This window comes from Oryx dammah, unplaced genomic scaffold (assembly GCF_014754425.2).
Source record: "Oryx dammah isolate SB20612 unplaced genomic scaffold, SCBI_Odam_1.1 HiC_scaffold_23, whole genome shotgun sequence".
Classification (NCBI taxonomy): Eukaryota; Metazoa; Chordata; class Mammalia; order Artiodactyla; family Bovidae; genus Oryx; species Oryx dammah.
The window spans coordinates 53,819,161-53,833,436 of record NW_024070207.1 but is presented as its reverse complement, the minus strand read 5'-3'; the positions used below and the strand labels follow the sequence as shown (position 1 = coordinate 53,833,436).

The 14,276-nt window shown below is 44.2% G+C and overlaps 1 protein-coding gene across 2 annotated transcripts in view; it reads right to left on the bottom strand.

Moving 5' to 3' along the window:
• Positions 1 to 6,398: 6,398 nt before the first annotated feature.
• The window catches only part of MTM1 (myotubularin 1), a 90,239-nt gene continuing 82,361 nt past the window's right edge, over positions 6,399 to 14,276 (bottom strand). The window contains exon 15 of one of the 2 annotated variants that reach the window (XM_040265426.1): positions 6,399 to 8,094. In XM_040265426.1, the coding sequence (XP_040121360.1) occupies positions 7,930 to 8,094 (165 nt within the window). In that variant the 3' untranslated portion in view covers positions 6,399 to 7,929. Of the gene's footprint in view, positions 8,098 to 14,276 lie in introns of both variants that reach the window. The other variant, XM_040265425.1, reaches the window with a different exon arrangement.

The window sequence follows — 14,276 nt, the reverse complement described above, 5'->3', positions numbered from 1 at the left end:
GCCGCCGCCGCCGCCGCTGCCGCCGCCGCCGCTGCCGCTGCCGCCGGCCTGTCCATGGCGCGTCGAGCCCGCCGCCGCGGGGAAGCCGCAATCGGGAGGGGAGCGGCGCCCCGGAAGGTCCGGCAGCGCGCCTCCGGCGGCCCCGATCTGCCGCCCGCCCGGCTCAGACGGCCGCCGCCATTAGCTGTCACCTGGCGCCCCGCGTTACCCACAAGGCCGCGCGCGTGGGGATGGGGGGCGGGGAGGGCGGTGCGCGACCCGGAGCCCGGTCCCCAGCCCCCTACCCCCAGCCTCGCCAGAGCCCCACCTGGGCCGCCGGCCTGCCAGCCGGCGGGGTGAAGCCCGGGCGACCTGGACACGTCCCAAGCCACTTGGGGTCAAAATCGACCCACGACTTAGGCAGAACGCGCTTAGCTCGGGAAACTCCTAGATGCAGGGTTAAAGAAGAAAAAAAGTTTAAAGTAATTCTAGTATTCAGTACGATTTGTTTTCCATCAGTTTTCCTTCCTTAGAAAAGTTTTGCGGTGGGAGAAGCCCCAACGCCCGTGGGCCTCCCTGCTCTTGACATCTCCAACCCCGAGCAATCCCATACATTTTAGCAACCTCCCCTCACTCCGTACTTAGCCGCCCTTCCACGCACCCACAAAGCCACCTCCCCGCCATCTGTAGGGCAACCAAGTGTTCTGATGCCGCCCTCGGAACATCCGCCCTTAGTTTATATTATCAGCAACGTGTAATTTCTGTCAGCTAAATCACCGCTTGCGGAAATCAAGTCCATATCTGATGATAAAGGCATTTAGGATATTTGATTCCTACTTTATATTTATTTTCCTGACCATTCTATTAGGGTTTGCATATCCAATGGGCTCACCGCCTGTTACCCACCCCTGATTTAGTTGGAGGTGGGAATGATGGCTACTGCCCCTTGCCTGTGATTGTCCTGGGTATGACTTCTGACCAAGGTCTGGCCAGTGAAATATAAAGGCAATAGTTTGCATTCTGATAAAAGGTAGACCTGTAGACAGGGAGTTATTAGTTCCCATCCCAAACCCATCTTGCCCTCTCACGTTGATAACTTCCAACTGAACTGTGATAATGTGATGCTTGAAACCCTAACAACCCAAGAGGGGATGAGACTTGGGTGAAAGGGTGGCAGGGTGAGAAGAGTTAGGAGGAAGGAAGGGCAGATTTCCAGATATACTGGAGACCCACCTTTTGCTGGCTTCTGGTTTTCCAAAATTATTAAATCAAATGCTTAAGTATTACAGATGGAATGTTTGTCTCTCCCCCTACCTCCACCATTTATATGTTGAAGCCCTAACCATCAAACTGGTATTGAGGTATTTGGAGATGAGGCCTTTGGGAGGTGATTAGGTCATAAGGCTGGTGCCCTAAAATGTTTGGATTGTGCCTTTCTAAGGAAAGAGGCCAGAGAGCTTGGACTCTCCCTGCAAGGATGCACTGAGGAAAGGCCATTTGAGAACATAGCATGAAGGCAGCTCTCTGAAAGCCAGGAAAAAAGCTGTCCCAATTATCTCAACCTTGCCAGAATCTTGATCTTGGGACTTTCCAGGCTCCAGAACTGTAAGAAAATAAATGCTCGTTGTTTAAGGCACCCAGTCTCTGGTATTTTGTTATGGCAGCCTGAGCTAAGACACCCACTTTCAGTCCAGTACTTTGTTTAAAGGAGGTATGGGCATCCTATCCTATCTGCTCTGAGCTTTTTGTCAGGAAGAAAATGGCGACATTTTAAACATATCCTAAGTCTCATACTCTTCAAGGAGAATCAGGCCAAAGAGGAATCCATTCAGCACACCACTGCTTGTACCTGACGACCTGAGTGATCTGCAGCCTGACAGGTCCTCTCCTGCTGTCTGTTGTTTCTATTGGTTCCCACCGAGGGCTTTCTATCTTTGCTTTTTTTAAACTGTGTGTTCATTTTATTTTTAAAGTTATTTTTGAGAGTTCCTAAAGAAGCCTAGGACAAAAGTGTGTTACTAGATATTAATATTTACCAGATAATGCCAATCATCTTCAAAGCAGTCTATGAGAGTTCCTATTGGCCCATCTGGTCAATGCTTGGGATTGCCAGACTTTTCAAAGTTTTGCTAACACATGGGTGTGGGGTGGTATCACTGTGGTTCAAATGTACATTTCCCTGATGAGATATGACCAAACTCCTACTTAACTAAGAAGACTCAGTTCTTGACTGCATTCCCAAGAAATTCCTCCTTGACCCCCTATCTTGGCCCGAAAGCTGCTCCCCCCCATCTGCCTCTATTGAAGCAAGTTGCACCCTGCCTGGGAATTACCAGTTAACTGGACTGTCTTCCCACTAGGCCAGACATTCCTGGAAGGAGGCCACTGTTTTATTCATTTTTGTTTCCCAACAAAGGTCAGCTGACACAGGTCTGGGTCATAGGAGACAGTATTTGTTGATAAATACTATCTAAAATATTGTCTTGGACTTTCCTGGTGGTCCAATGGCTAAGACTCCATGCTTTCACTGCAAGGGCCATGGGTTCAATCCCTGGTTGGGGAACTAAGATCCTGCATGCTGTGTGGTGCAGCCAAAAAATAAAATATTGTCTTAAAAAAAAAACAAAAACACTTCTGGTTCTCTGTCGCATCTCTAAAATGATTTTTTAAAAAAAACCCTTAAAAACCAACCCTATCAATTTTATGTTATGGGGAGGCTAGATAGTACCAAGTTTGGCACATATGCCCCTGATACTTAGCTCCCTTTCTCCCATTCAGGGGCCAAGGGAGTTGGAGAGACTTGACGATAGAAATAGGGAATAAAGTCAGAGGCAACTCAAAGTCTAAATTTTGCCTATAACGTAACTAAATGAATTGAACTACTCATTTACCCAACTGTGAATCACTGTGGAGCTAGTAACAGTAGAGTGTGTCTGACTTCTCAAGGCTTGCAGACCCACCTGCCACCTGCCACCAGGGACTGGGCTGTGTAGCAGTATCACAGCTTCCTAATACCTAGAACCTTGTCCATGTTACCTTATGCAGCAAGGGGGCATAAAGATTGCCGACTCTCTGACTCTGAGGCGGAAAGAGCAGCCTAGGTCATCCAGAGAGGCCTAATAAAACCACCGGGGTCCTTTACATGTCAACAAGTGAGGCAGAAGAGTCAGAGTTGAGAGATTTGAAGGCACTGGGCATTAGTCGCCGGAGGAAGGTGGCCACTAGAGGCTGGAAGAGGCAAGGCAAGGACTCTCCCCTAGAGTGGCCAGAGGAACGCAGCCCTGCTGACACCTTGACTTTAGGCCAGGGAGGCTAACTTCAGCCCTCTGACCTCCAGAACTGTAAGAGAAGAAATGTGTGTGGAAGATAATAAATCACCACTAAGTTTGTGGTGATTTCTCACAGTGGAAATGGGAAACTAATACATGGGGCCAATGCCATCCTGTGCCATAAATATTGTATGTGCTAGGTGATGAAAGTGTGTTTCTGAAAAGGGCTATGTGCCTTGTAAGGAGAAGGCAGTGACACCCCACTCCAGTACTCTTGCCTGGAAAATCCCATGGATGGATCCCATGCATGGTAGGCTGCAGTCCATGGGGTCACCAAGAGTCGGACACGACTGAGTGACTTCACCTTCACTTTTCACTTTCATGCATTGGAGAAGGAAATGGCAACCCACTCCGGTGTTCTTGCCTGGAGAATCCCAGGGATGGGAGAGCCTGGTGGGCTGCTGTCTATGGGGTCGCACAGAGTCGGACATGACTGAAGTGACTTAGCAGCAGCAGCAGCCTTGTGAGGAATCTTCTAGCATGAGCAGTCCCTACCCTCACTGAGCAGATGGACGCTAAGGCCTCCTTGCAGGCCTCCAGATCCATGGCATCTGGGAGCTGGTAGGACCTCACATCTTCTCTCCAAGAAGCAGGTCCACAGCCCAGACGGAAACCCAGGTCCCCACATGGCCCGACCTGGGTTCTTTCTAATACATGTTTGTGGCATAAAGCACCCGAAATGAGATGAACAACCTTCTTTTGTAATTTATGTGGGCTGCACTGTGGAACAGTCCATTTCAAAAGCACATACATAATGACCATTGTAAAGGAATAAGTCATGTTGTCTGCAGCTACTAGGAAAACAAACTGCTATGTCTTAATGGTCATGTCTAAACATTTTGGCTACCCTACATAATTTAAATATTAAACATTTTAGCTACCCTATGTGGTTTAAAACATTATCACCTTTGCTTTTAAAGGACAAATTATTGCTAATAAGGAATAATCCATATCTGAATCTAAGCCTCATAAGAAAATGAAAATACTTTGTTTTGCTGACCTTTCATCTTCTGGATTCATTGAATACAAAAGACTTTATTAATAATTCTTTAAGTTATAAATCTACCAATAAGTGTCAGAGTATCAGACTCTTATTTCAAAAACTGGTATTCTGTCCAGCAGTATGCTTTAGGGATTCTGTAAACCTAAAAGAATTCAACTGCAGTCTATTTCAACCATTAGGTTTTCCCTTGAATGTACTAATCCTCATGTTCTTATTTGCTACATACATTTCTTTCCTTTGAGTGTCCCCAGAATTTACTTTAATAGCCATCAGTAACTATATCCTCTAGTCCTAGGTGTATATACTCTAATAAATCCCTGTATTTTAAGAACATTCCCTTTATAATAGTCCTGCCAGATGGCCCTAGTGGTAAAGAACCCACCTGCCAACGCAGGAGATGTAAGAGACATGGGTTTGATCCCTGGGTCAGGAAGATTCCTCTGGAGAAGGAAATGGCTACCCACTTCAGTATTCTTGCCTGGAGAATTCCATGGACAGAGGAGCCTGGTGAGCTACAGTCCATGGGATCGCACAGAATCAGACACAACTGAAGTGATTTAGCACACACACACACCCCTTTGCCTAAAGCTCCCAAAAGCCACATGAGCTGTGCACATGAGTGACAGCTGCATTCTGTAGAGAGGACTGCAAGTAAGGAGATATTGGTCAATGGATTTTCCAACTTTTGAGTATCATTCTATCCCAAACGCATAAGGAGGAGCTTTGCTGTCTTATCACAAATAAATCAGAAATACCATGACTATAGTTAGATAAAACCTGTTATCAAAAATATGTATGATTCCAATTACTTGAAGGTCTGCCCCAGAAGAGTTTATTCTATTTCATTCCAGAAGGCAGAGCTAAAGCTATTCAGTGGGAATCCAAGAGAGGTAGCGTTCAGTTTGGTGCCTGCATACATCTGTTTCAGTGTTCTGGAACTTTGGGCACGTGGGTGAAGCCCTGCATCCACGGTGCTCTCCTCGGCTGAACAACAGGGACAAGAGAACACTGATGGCCGTGAGGGCACAGTGAGGGTGAAACACAGCTGTGCCTGAAGAAGAGCCTGCAGAGTTCTATGAGTAAACCTACTCGTAGTTTTAAGTGAGATACTTACTCTTTTAAGAGTCCTATTCAGATTTTTTTAAATGGTAAGTGAACTAGTATAACTATTTAGTATTCTTAGCATATGCATACATAAACAATTTCCAGTTGGCAGCATCTGAAGAATTTTCATATTTCTTACCTAAAGAGACTTCGAGTATGACTTATTTCAGTCTCTCAATCTCCCTTAATATCGACTGCTACATTCTCCATCCAGAGTCTACAGTGTCACGTCTCTGCAACCTAGCACTTTTGTGAAAGCTATCCTTATGTTAATAAAGACAGCTGTGGTTTGACACAGAGAACAGACTTGTGGTGGCCAAGGGGCAGGGGAGTGGGGGAGAGATGGGAGTGGGAGTTTGGGATTTGCAGATGCAAACTGCTATATATAGAAGGGATAAACAAGGTCCTATTGTATAGCACAGGAAACTATATTCAATATCCATAATACACCATAATGCAAAAGAATAGGAAAAATATATATGTATAACTGAATCACTTTGCCATACAGAAGAAATTAATACAACGTTGTAAATCAACTATACTTAACAAAATAAATTTTAAAAAACACAGGTTATTGTGTTGTGCTGTGCTTAGTTGCTCAGTTGTGTCCAACTCTTTGTGACCCCGTGGAGCCTGTCAGGCTCCTCTGTCCATGGGGATTCTCCAGGCAAGAATACTGGAGTGGGTTGCCATGCCCTCCTCCAGGGGATCTTCCCAACACAGGGATCGAACCCAGGTCTCCTGCATTGCAGGCAGATTCTTTACTGTCTGAGCCACCAGGGAAGCCCAAAATAAAGGCACTTGTGGCTTAAAATCTGCATTGTTAATGTACTTAAATTTCCAATATTGTTGGGATTTGGGGAGAGCCCTACACAAGGTTGCTAGTAAGATAAAGAGCATGTGAAGTAGATTCAGGAAAAGCAAATAAGATGGGCAACATGCACATTTAAGACACATACACTACAAAGTTACAGCCCCAGGAATAGAGTGCAATGTTTAGTTAATATATTTATTACAGCAGGTCTTTAGTCATTATTGCCATGAAACAGTTGTCATGAAATTTCACAAAATCCTTTCAGCTATTAGTATTAGCTTTTTTTTTCTTTTTATGGAGTGACACTTTGTTAATTTATGAAATATTTACAGCGTTTACAAAAAGCAAGAAACTGTTCTAATAAAATTTCTTATACATACAAAATTTATACATTTATACTACTGCATTTGAGATGTCTTATTTGGTAAACCATTAAGCTATGACATAAAATAATTTACAAAGATATATTTAATCTCTCTTAATTCATTGAAAACAAAACCATATTAGCTATAAATAGACCTTTACAAATCATTGCAAAACACATTAATTGCTTTTTAACTCTAGCCTTAACTTTTACAAATATACTGACTAAATGCATTAGTTCAAATATCAAATAGAACTGCATTTGAAATTGCATTTAATGCTACAAAAAAAGAAAAAAAAAACCTGAAAAAGCAAACCACTGGGTACTTCAAGTAAAAATCTGTAGAACCAGTTTTTATGCACTCCTGGGTGGGAAAGGGTGTCAAACACCATTGAAATTCATAAACACCATACTTTCAAGAATACGCTCAACAAATGTACATCTGCGGCTTTTATTTCAGAGGCTGCTGCTCTAGGGACAGCTCACACATCCAAGATGGTCAACCCGACACTTTGGCAGATAAGCTAGTTTGACTAGAGCAACATTTGCGAAAACATTCACGTAAGCAGCATAATGCATCCAACATCTTCAAACAGTGCTAGAGAAGGGCTTTCCGCCACCTGAAAACAGGTCAGAATTCTAGGCAAGCTCATGAAAGAACTTAGGAAACAGAAGTGGCAATGTTAAAAATAATCAAATCATATTTAACTGGGCCCTATCTTTTTTTTAATATAAAAATATGTTTCTCTTGGAAATTAGGGGAAAATACTTCATATTCCAAAATTTCAAAATAATGGAAAACTCACCTACACAGCTATTTCTCAAGTCATCACACATATGATGGTGTGAAATTTGGCAATTATTTAAACACCTTGTTTTTGGATCATGCCTCGGAAGCTGAGCTCAATTTGGTTTGGGCAGGAACACACATCTTTCACATTTAGGTTCACTTTAGATCACCCAAAGCAACTATTATAAGCAGTCTGAGGAAAATCCATCTCATAAACATACATTTTCCCCCTTTAGTTAAAAATGTCGTTGTTCCAATGAGGCCCACAAAGTACATATTGTACACATAATATTTCTGAAGAGGTTGAAGAGGTAAATATGATTTAAATATTATCTTTCAAAAACCACTTTTGGAAGGTATCAGGATTTTCCAAAACCCCATCTGGGCTCCTTTCTTCCGATTGCCGTGTAGTTTTCTTGCAATATGTATTCTAGAAGGCACATATTCAAGAGTTTAAGATTATGTTAGTTCAAGTTCTAAATGGAGGCAAATAGTTTAACCTACTTTGTACAGAGGCCCCAAATGAAAAGTCTGCTTTTTTCTTTATTAGAAGTGAGTCTGCACATGGGGCATCATTTGTGAAGGGCTAGAAGGTGAGGCTGAGGGATCGGAAAGCTTGGCAGAGTTGGCAAGCTGCAATTCGTCAAGGCGCTTGATGTACTCATCGCGTAGGGCCAAGAGTTCCATGTAACGCTGCTCCACTGGGTTTGGCTGCTGGACAGAAGGAAAGATGTGAGTGCTTTCTGCCACCAAGACACACCTGTGCCCCCATCTGCTGCAGCTGCTGCTTTCTGAACAAACCCTGTCATTGGGGGTTAATAGACATCATTTCCTTCAATACTGCATAATTTGCAAATACGGAAAAGCACAAAGATTCATGATAATAAAAAGATATCCAGCTATCTGCCACCAAAAAATAACTCACACACACAGTTCCACACACATGTGTCACCATCTTTTTAAAATGCATCTATCCAGGCATAGGTCCAGGCTGCTGTGTCACCTGTCCCCGCTGCGCTCTGAGAGGCAACAACCCTTCTCAGGCTGGGGTGGAGGCTTCCTTCCTGTGCAGACTTGCAACCGTTTTTCTCTGAGTATTCAGAAACAAAATACACCATTCTTTTCTACTTGGTAAAACTGGACCTCAACAGTTTTCTCTAGTTCTCAATCTACATTTTGATCTGCCACTATGTTTCTGAACTGGATCTCAGCTGAGTTCCATGGAATACATAAACCACGGCTGCTCTATCCATCCCCCACAGGGGGATAGCATCACCAGTATTACAGGTGATGCTGGGCCATCGCGTCTCCTCAGGCAAGTATATGAATGTTACCTGAATGAATTGTTCTGGTGGGTGGGGAAGGAACTGCTGAAGAGGACAGTATGATCGGTTCCACTTGACCACATGCAGTCCGACTGTTCTCTGAGGGGGGGAGATGATCTTACCGTCTTACTAGTGGTGCCCGGCAGTTCCTGGTCACCAGTGCTTGGCAATGTAAGAGAAATAGTTTTTGCCAATTTGATGAGTATAACTTGGTATCTCATGGTAGGTTTAGTTTGTATTGCTGTGCCCTAACACAACTTTTAACATTCTACTGTCCATATTAATGTATAGCAGAGAACATTGGCCCCAACGGGCAGCCTAGTGTGAATCTCCAGTCTGCCAAAAGTCTACTGAAGTGCCTTTCTTTATGGCTAGTGGCTTCTAGAACTATCCTGCTTTCCACTGCATTATAGCTCAGTTGGTAAAGAATCTGCCTGCAATATAGGAGACCCCAGTTCGATTCCTGGGTCGGGAAGATCCCCTGAAGAAAGGATAGGCTACCCACTCCAGTATTCTTGGGCTTCCCTGGTGGCTCAGATGGTAAAGAACCCGCCTGCAATGTGGGAGGCCTGGGTTCGATCCCTAGGTTGGGAAGATACCCTGGAGAAGGGAAAGGCTACCCACTCCAGTATTCTGGCCTCGAGAATTCTATGGACTGTATAGTCCGCGGGGTTGCAAAGAGTTGGACACGACTGAGTGCACTTCAAGCTGCGTGCTGATGCTGCAAGTACCAATGAGGAAGCCATAAAGACACTATGCTGATGAAGAAGGCTACACCCTAGATCTGACTTGTAATGCTCTTTCGGACTTGCATCAGAGAAGACAGCAGGAGCTAAGACTGTATTCATTTCCTGTGGCTTCCAGACTCTAGGGGAGGAGACTTCATTGCCTCTACCAGCTGCTCCAGGCTTCCTTGGCTTATGGCCGCAGCAATGCAATCATTCTGTTTTTACACAGCCTCATCTCATGTATGTGTCTGGCTTTCAAATCTTCCTCTCTTTTCTCTTATGAGGACACCTATCCTTGGATTTATGGCCTGAATAAATATAGGAGGATCTCATCTTGATCTTCTGAACTCAAGTGCATCTGTAAAGACCCTTTTTCCAAGGTCACATTCACAGGTTCCAAGTGGATGTGTGTTTTGGAGGCCCCCATTCAACCTACTACAGCCTGCTAAGACCTGACTGGTGCTCTCCTCAGCACTCTGCTTACAAAGGGGCAGGGTTTGAAGAAGTCTCCTCTTCCCTCCTAGCCCCGTCCTTCCTGTGAGCCCCTGTTCTTTTTACTGTATGGCTCTGTTCGAACAGGAATGCATGTAGAGTGACTGATGCCCAGTAAGTGCTGTGTACTGCCCCTTAATATCCTTTGCCTGTTTTTCTCTGTATAGGCTCCACTGAGAGCTGGACACTGCTCCAGGGGCTCAGGATTCAGCAGTGAATGCGTGTGCTCAGTCGTGTCTGACTCTTTGTGACCCCAGGGACTGTATAGCCCACCAGGCTCCTCTGTCCATGAGATTCTCCAAGCAAGAATACTGGAGTAGGTTGCCATGCCCTCCTCCAGGGCATCTTCCTGACCCAGGGATCAAACCCAGGTCTCTTATGTCTCCTGCATTCCCAGGTGGGTTGTTTACCACTAGCGCCACCTAAAGGAGGCCCAAACGTCCACTTCTGTGGTGTTTCTCTTCCAGCAGGGGGAGACAAACAGCAAAGACAACGATGACCCTGGGGGGTCCACAGGATGTGGAAAAGTAAAGCATGGCAGGAGGGACAGGGACACATGGGGGTGGGTGACACTCTCATCAGGGTGGTCGGGGTGAGGCACCTTGACAAGGCGGCTCTTGGCGGGGCTGCGGGGAGGGGAGGGAGGTGGCCAGGCAGACGGCTGAGGGTCTCGAGGCCGAGCAAGGAGCCCAGCGTGGCCAAAGCAGGGTGTGTGAGAAAGAGGCATCAGTGAGGAGGCTGGAAGCCCTGCAAGCTCTCCTGACAGCCTGGGACAAGTGGCACTGGACACTGCAGGGAAAGCGAGCAGGGAAAGCGAGGATGACTGTGTGGTAAATGGAAGCTCACCTACAGGGACAGGAGTGTTTGCTGGGGATGGGTGTGTGCACGACCTCTAATGTGGTCAGAGTCTCACGTGTACAGACACATATGAACACCTACCGCACTGCACACTTTGAACACGTGCAGATTATTATGAATCAATTATACCTCAATAAGGCTGGTTTTTAAAGTGGGGGAAAAGGATGACATTCAGGTTTCTGGCCAGGGCGTGTAGGATGGAGCTGCCAAGCACTGAGATGCAGAAGCTGGTAGGAGCAGCAGGTTTGGGGAAGAGGACTCCATGTGCACTCCGTTTGCTGGGCCAGGACCATGGACCACTAAACATTTGCCATCAATGGTCCATTCTTCCCCCTCCCCAGCCTCCACATCTCCGGTCTCTGTTTCTGGGTTCTGTTCTGCTTCAGATAAGTCCTAACATGTGGCGGGGCAAGGGTTTCCTCAACACTGTCCTCCAAAATGCTCTTGGCTATTTTTAAAACTTCTCTTTTCCATATGACTATTAGAATCTATTTCTTATTGTACCAGCAAGACAAGAAAAAGAAGTGAGACGTAAAACAATCATTTTTGTCAATGATGGACAAGGCTATAGAGTTAGAAAACTATTAGAAATAAAAAGATCATTCAGTCTGGTAGTGGGTACAAAAGATGTCTAGCAGTCATTAGCCTAGAGACAAAGAGAACCAATTTAGGGATATAATAGAAGGAAAGAGTCCATTTGTGACAGCATATCACAGAACAGAACAGCGAGAAATGAAAATCATAGTGAAGTGACTGTAAATCCCACCCCTCGACATGTCCCTCGGGGAATGAAGTATGACGTAAGGAGCATACCAGGCACAGGCAGTCAGTGGCTACACAGGGTATTTTAGGCTTCAAATGATTTTCATATTCATATTCCTTTCTAACTTTTCTATCAGAAATGACTTAAACCCCACCCAGGTAAGCCTGTGAAGATCTGTCCTTGTTGTCATCCTAAGTAAAACAGGATCTGCCTGGGGCAACCCTGGTTCAGAGCCACGTGGAGTGCAGACGTCCCCAAAGGACAATATGCAACACACCGGCAGCTGAAGGTCTCACTTAGGTTTACGGGACTAAATTCTCCGTTGGCTTTTGGCCTGAGAAACTTCCTCATATTAAATAAAAGTACCAAATTTGCTTCTTCACAGTTTGTCAAATATAAGAATTGGTCTTGCCATCAACTCTCAGTTTTGAGGTTGTAGCAAAGGCCAGTGGATTCCGCTTTTAAAAAAGCACATTAGCCCTGCCTTCTTCTCGGGGAATAGCTCACTATGGGGAGAGGCTGGATATGTTTCTACATTTTTCCATACCGATAGTTTACCCTAGTACTGTGAATGCCCCTGGCATTCAACAACTGCCTGTATACCAACTGGGCCACATAACTGAAGAACAATTTCAGTAGTTAAGTATATTCTTTTAGGTTTACATTATAGAATTTGAAAAGTCCTGTGTGATTGGATTGTAATCTATTTCTGTATGAAATAATGTTCTGCATAAGATCTTTTGGGAAATGTGATGCACTTAGTTCACATTTCTCCTTGAGCTTGATCATCAACTTCTGCTCCTGGGTGCCCCTGCAGTCTGGGAGCTCCTTGTGGACAGAGACCAGCTCTTCTTAATCTCTGGGTCCCCCCAGTGCCTGATGCATGGTATTTGGCAGATGAAAATCCAAGATGCCGAATGACATAAAGATGTGTATAGGACCCTTGACATTCAGAAAATCTATATAGGAAGGGTGAGTTATTTTCTTGGAGTAAATCTCACAGAGCATAATACAGACCAATCACTGTCTCAAAATAAAAACCTCAATCAAAGAAATGTTCACTCCTACCTGGCTCAGTTCCATTTGGCTCAGTTATGGGAGAGTAAGGGGGAGAGACACATCACAGTAAGTTCTTCCAGTGATGTCGCTGAAAACCTGACTTGTCACACAATTGTCATTACCTTTGTATGTCATAACTGAATTGCTCTAAATGCATGGAATTTCAAGAGCTTCTCCAAGTACAGGTGGATGAGGAGAAGAGACTACAGAATCTGTATAGAAACTCTACAGAATCTGTATAGAAACTATCAACATTTTCTAATCACCAACAGTTATTTTTTTAAAGCCATGATAAATACAGAAAAGGTAAAATTTATAGGACAAACAGGGCTCATCTATATAGTATTTTTTAACCAGCAAAGAAATATGTCCCATGTAACAGTGCTTAGAATCTTGGGAAAATTTCTATTTCCTCCTTATTTGATGTTCCAAATGCTCGAACTACAGCTAAATACACTCCCTCTGTGTACTTCTCAAATCCTAAACTAAACAAGTGAATGTTCTCAAGCCCTGGAATCTGTCACTTTCCAAAAGATCATACATTTCAACCGTCATGAAACTGCAAAAGGCTTTCAGGCAAGCAAGCAGAGACCTTGAAACAAGAGGGCCAGCTTAAACGTGCATCTCCCTGGTGGGAAAAGGGTACACACGCTGGCGTGTAGCCAGCTGCCTGAGTGGAATAAACAATCCAGAGTCAGACTGAGCACCAGGCCCTTTTATTGCCTGACTATGTGTAGTGAGATTAAAGCTGACACTTATGTAAGACTGGCCTGGGAGAACAGGTATTCAACCATCCTAACCACGGGAAAGTGTGCAAACCTTTAGAAAGAGTGATCACAAATACTTAATATTTACAGTGCTTAGAACAAATCGCTCAATGGATATACTGCTGAGCCCTCAGAAATAGGCTGGACTTTCCTTCTGATCTTGGATGCAGTAGGAGTGGGAGAAAGCCTGACTGTACCTTTAATAAAATGTGGAGTCTTTTGCTTCAAAAATCACCGTTTCCATGTTTGACTGATAAATGGCCAATTGACTGTACTATCCTTGACAGATCAATTATCTTTATTTTAGAAGTAAAGACTTTCGGTAAAAAGCATTCTGATATTAGTTGACAAGTAACATACATGTGAATAGATAATAGAAAATATTTCTTTTCCTTGAAGGATTATCTCAGTCTAGTTTCTGGAAAGAACCTTCTTATGAGGTGTAACAACTTTTAGTCATTAAAAGAAATCCTTGACTATGAAAACTCAGAAATTTTCCAGAGATTTAAATTAGTTTACATATTATGGCATAAATGAACTTATATGCAAAGCAGAAATAGAGACACAGATGCAGAGAACAAACTTATGGATACCAAGGTGGGGGACAGGGGTGGAATGGATTGTGAGATTGGGACTGACATGTATATACTACTATGTACAAAATAGATAACTAATGAGAACTGACTGTATAGCACAGGGAACTCTACTCAATGCTCTGTGGTGACCTGAATGGGAAGGAAATCCAAAAAATAGGAGATATATGTATACATATGGGCTTCCTGGTACCTCAGGTGGTAAAGAATCCGCCTGCAATGCAGGAGACCCCAGTTCTATTCCTGAGTCAGGAAGATCCCCTGGAGAAGGGACAGGCTACCCACTCCAGTATTCTTGGTCTTCCCTG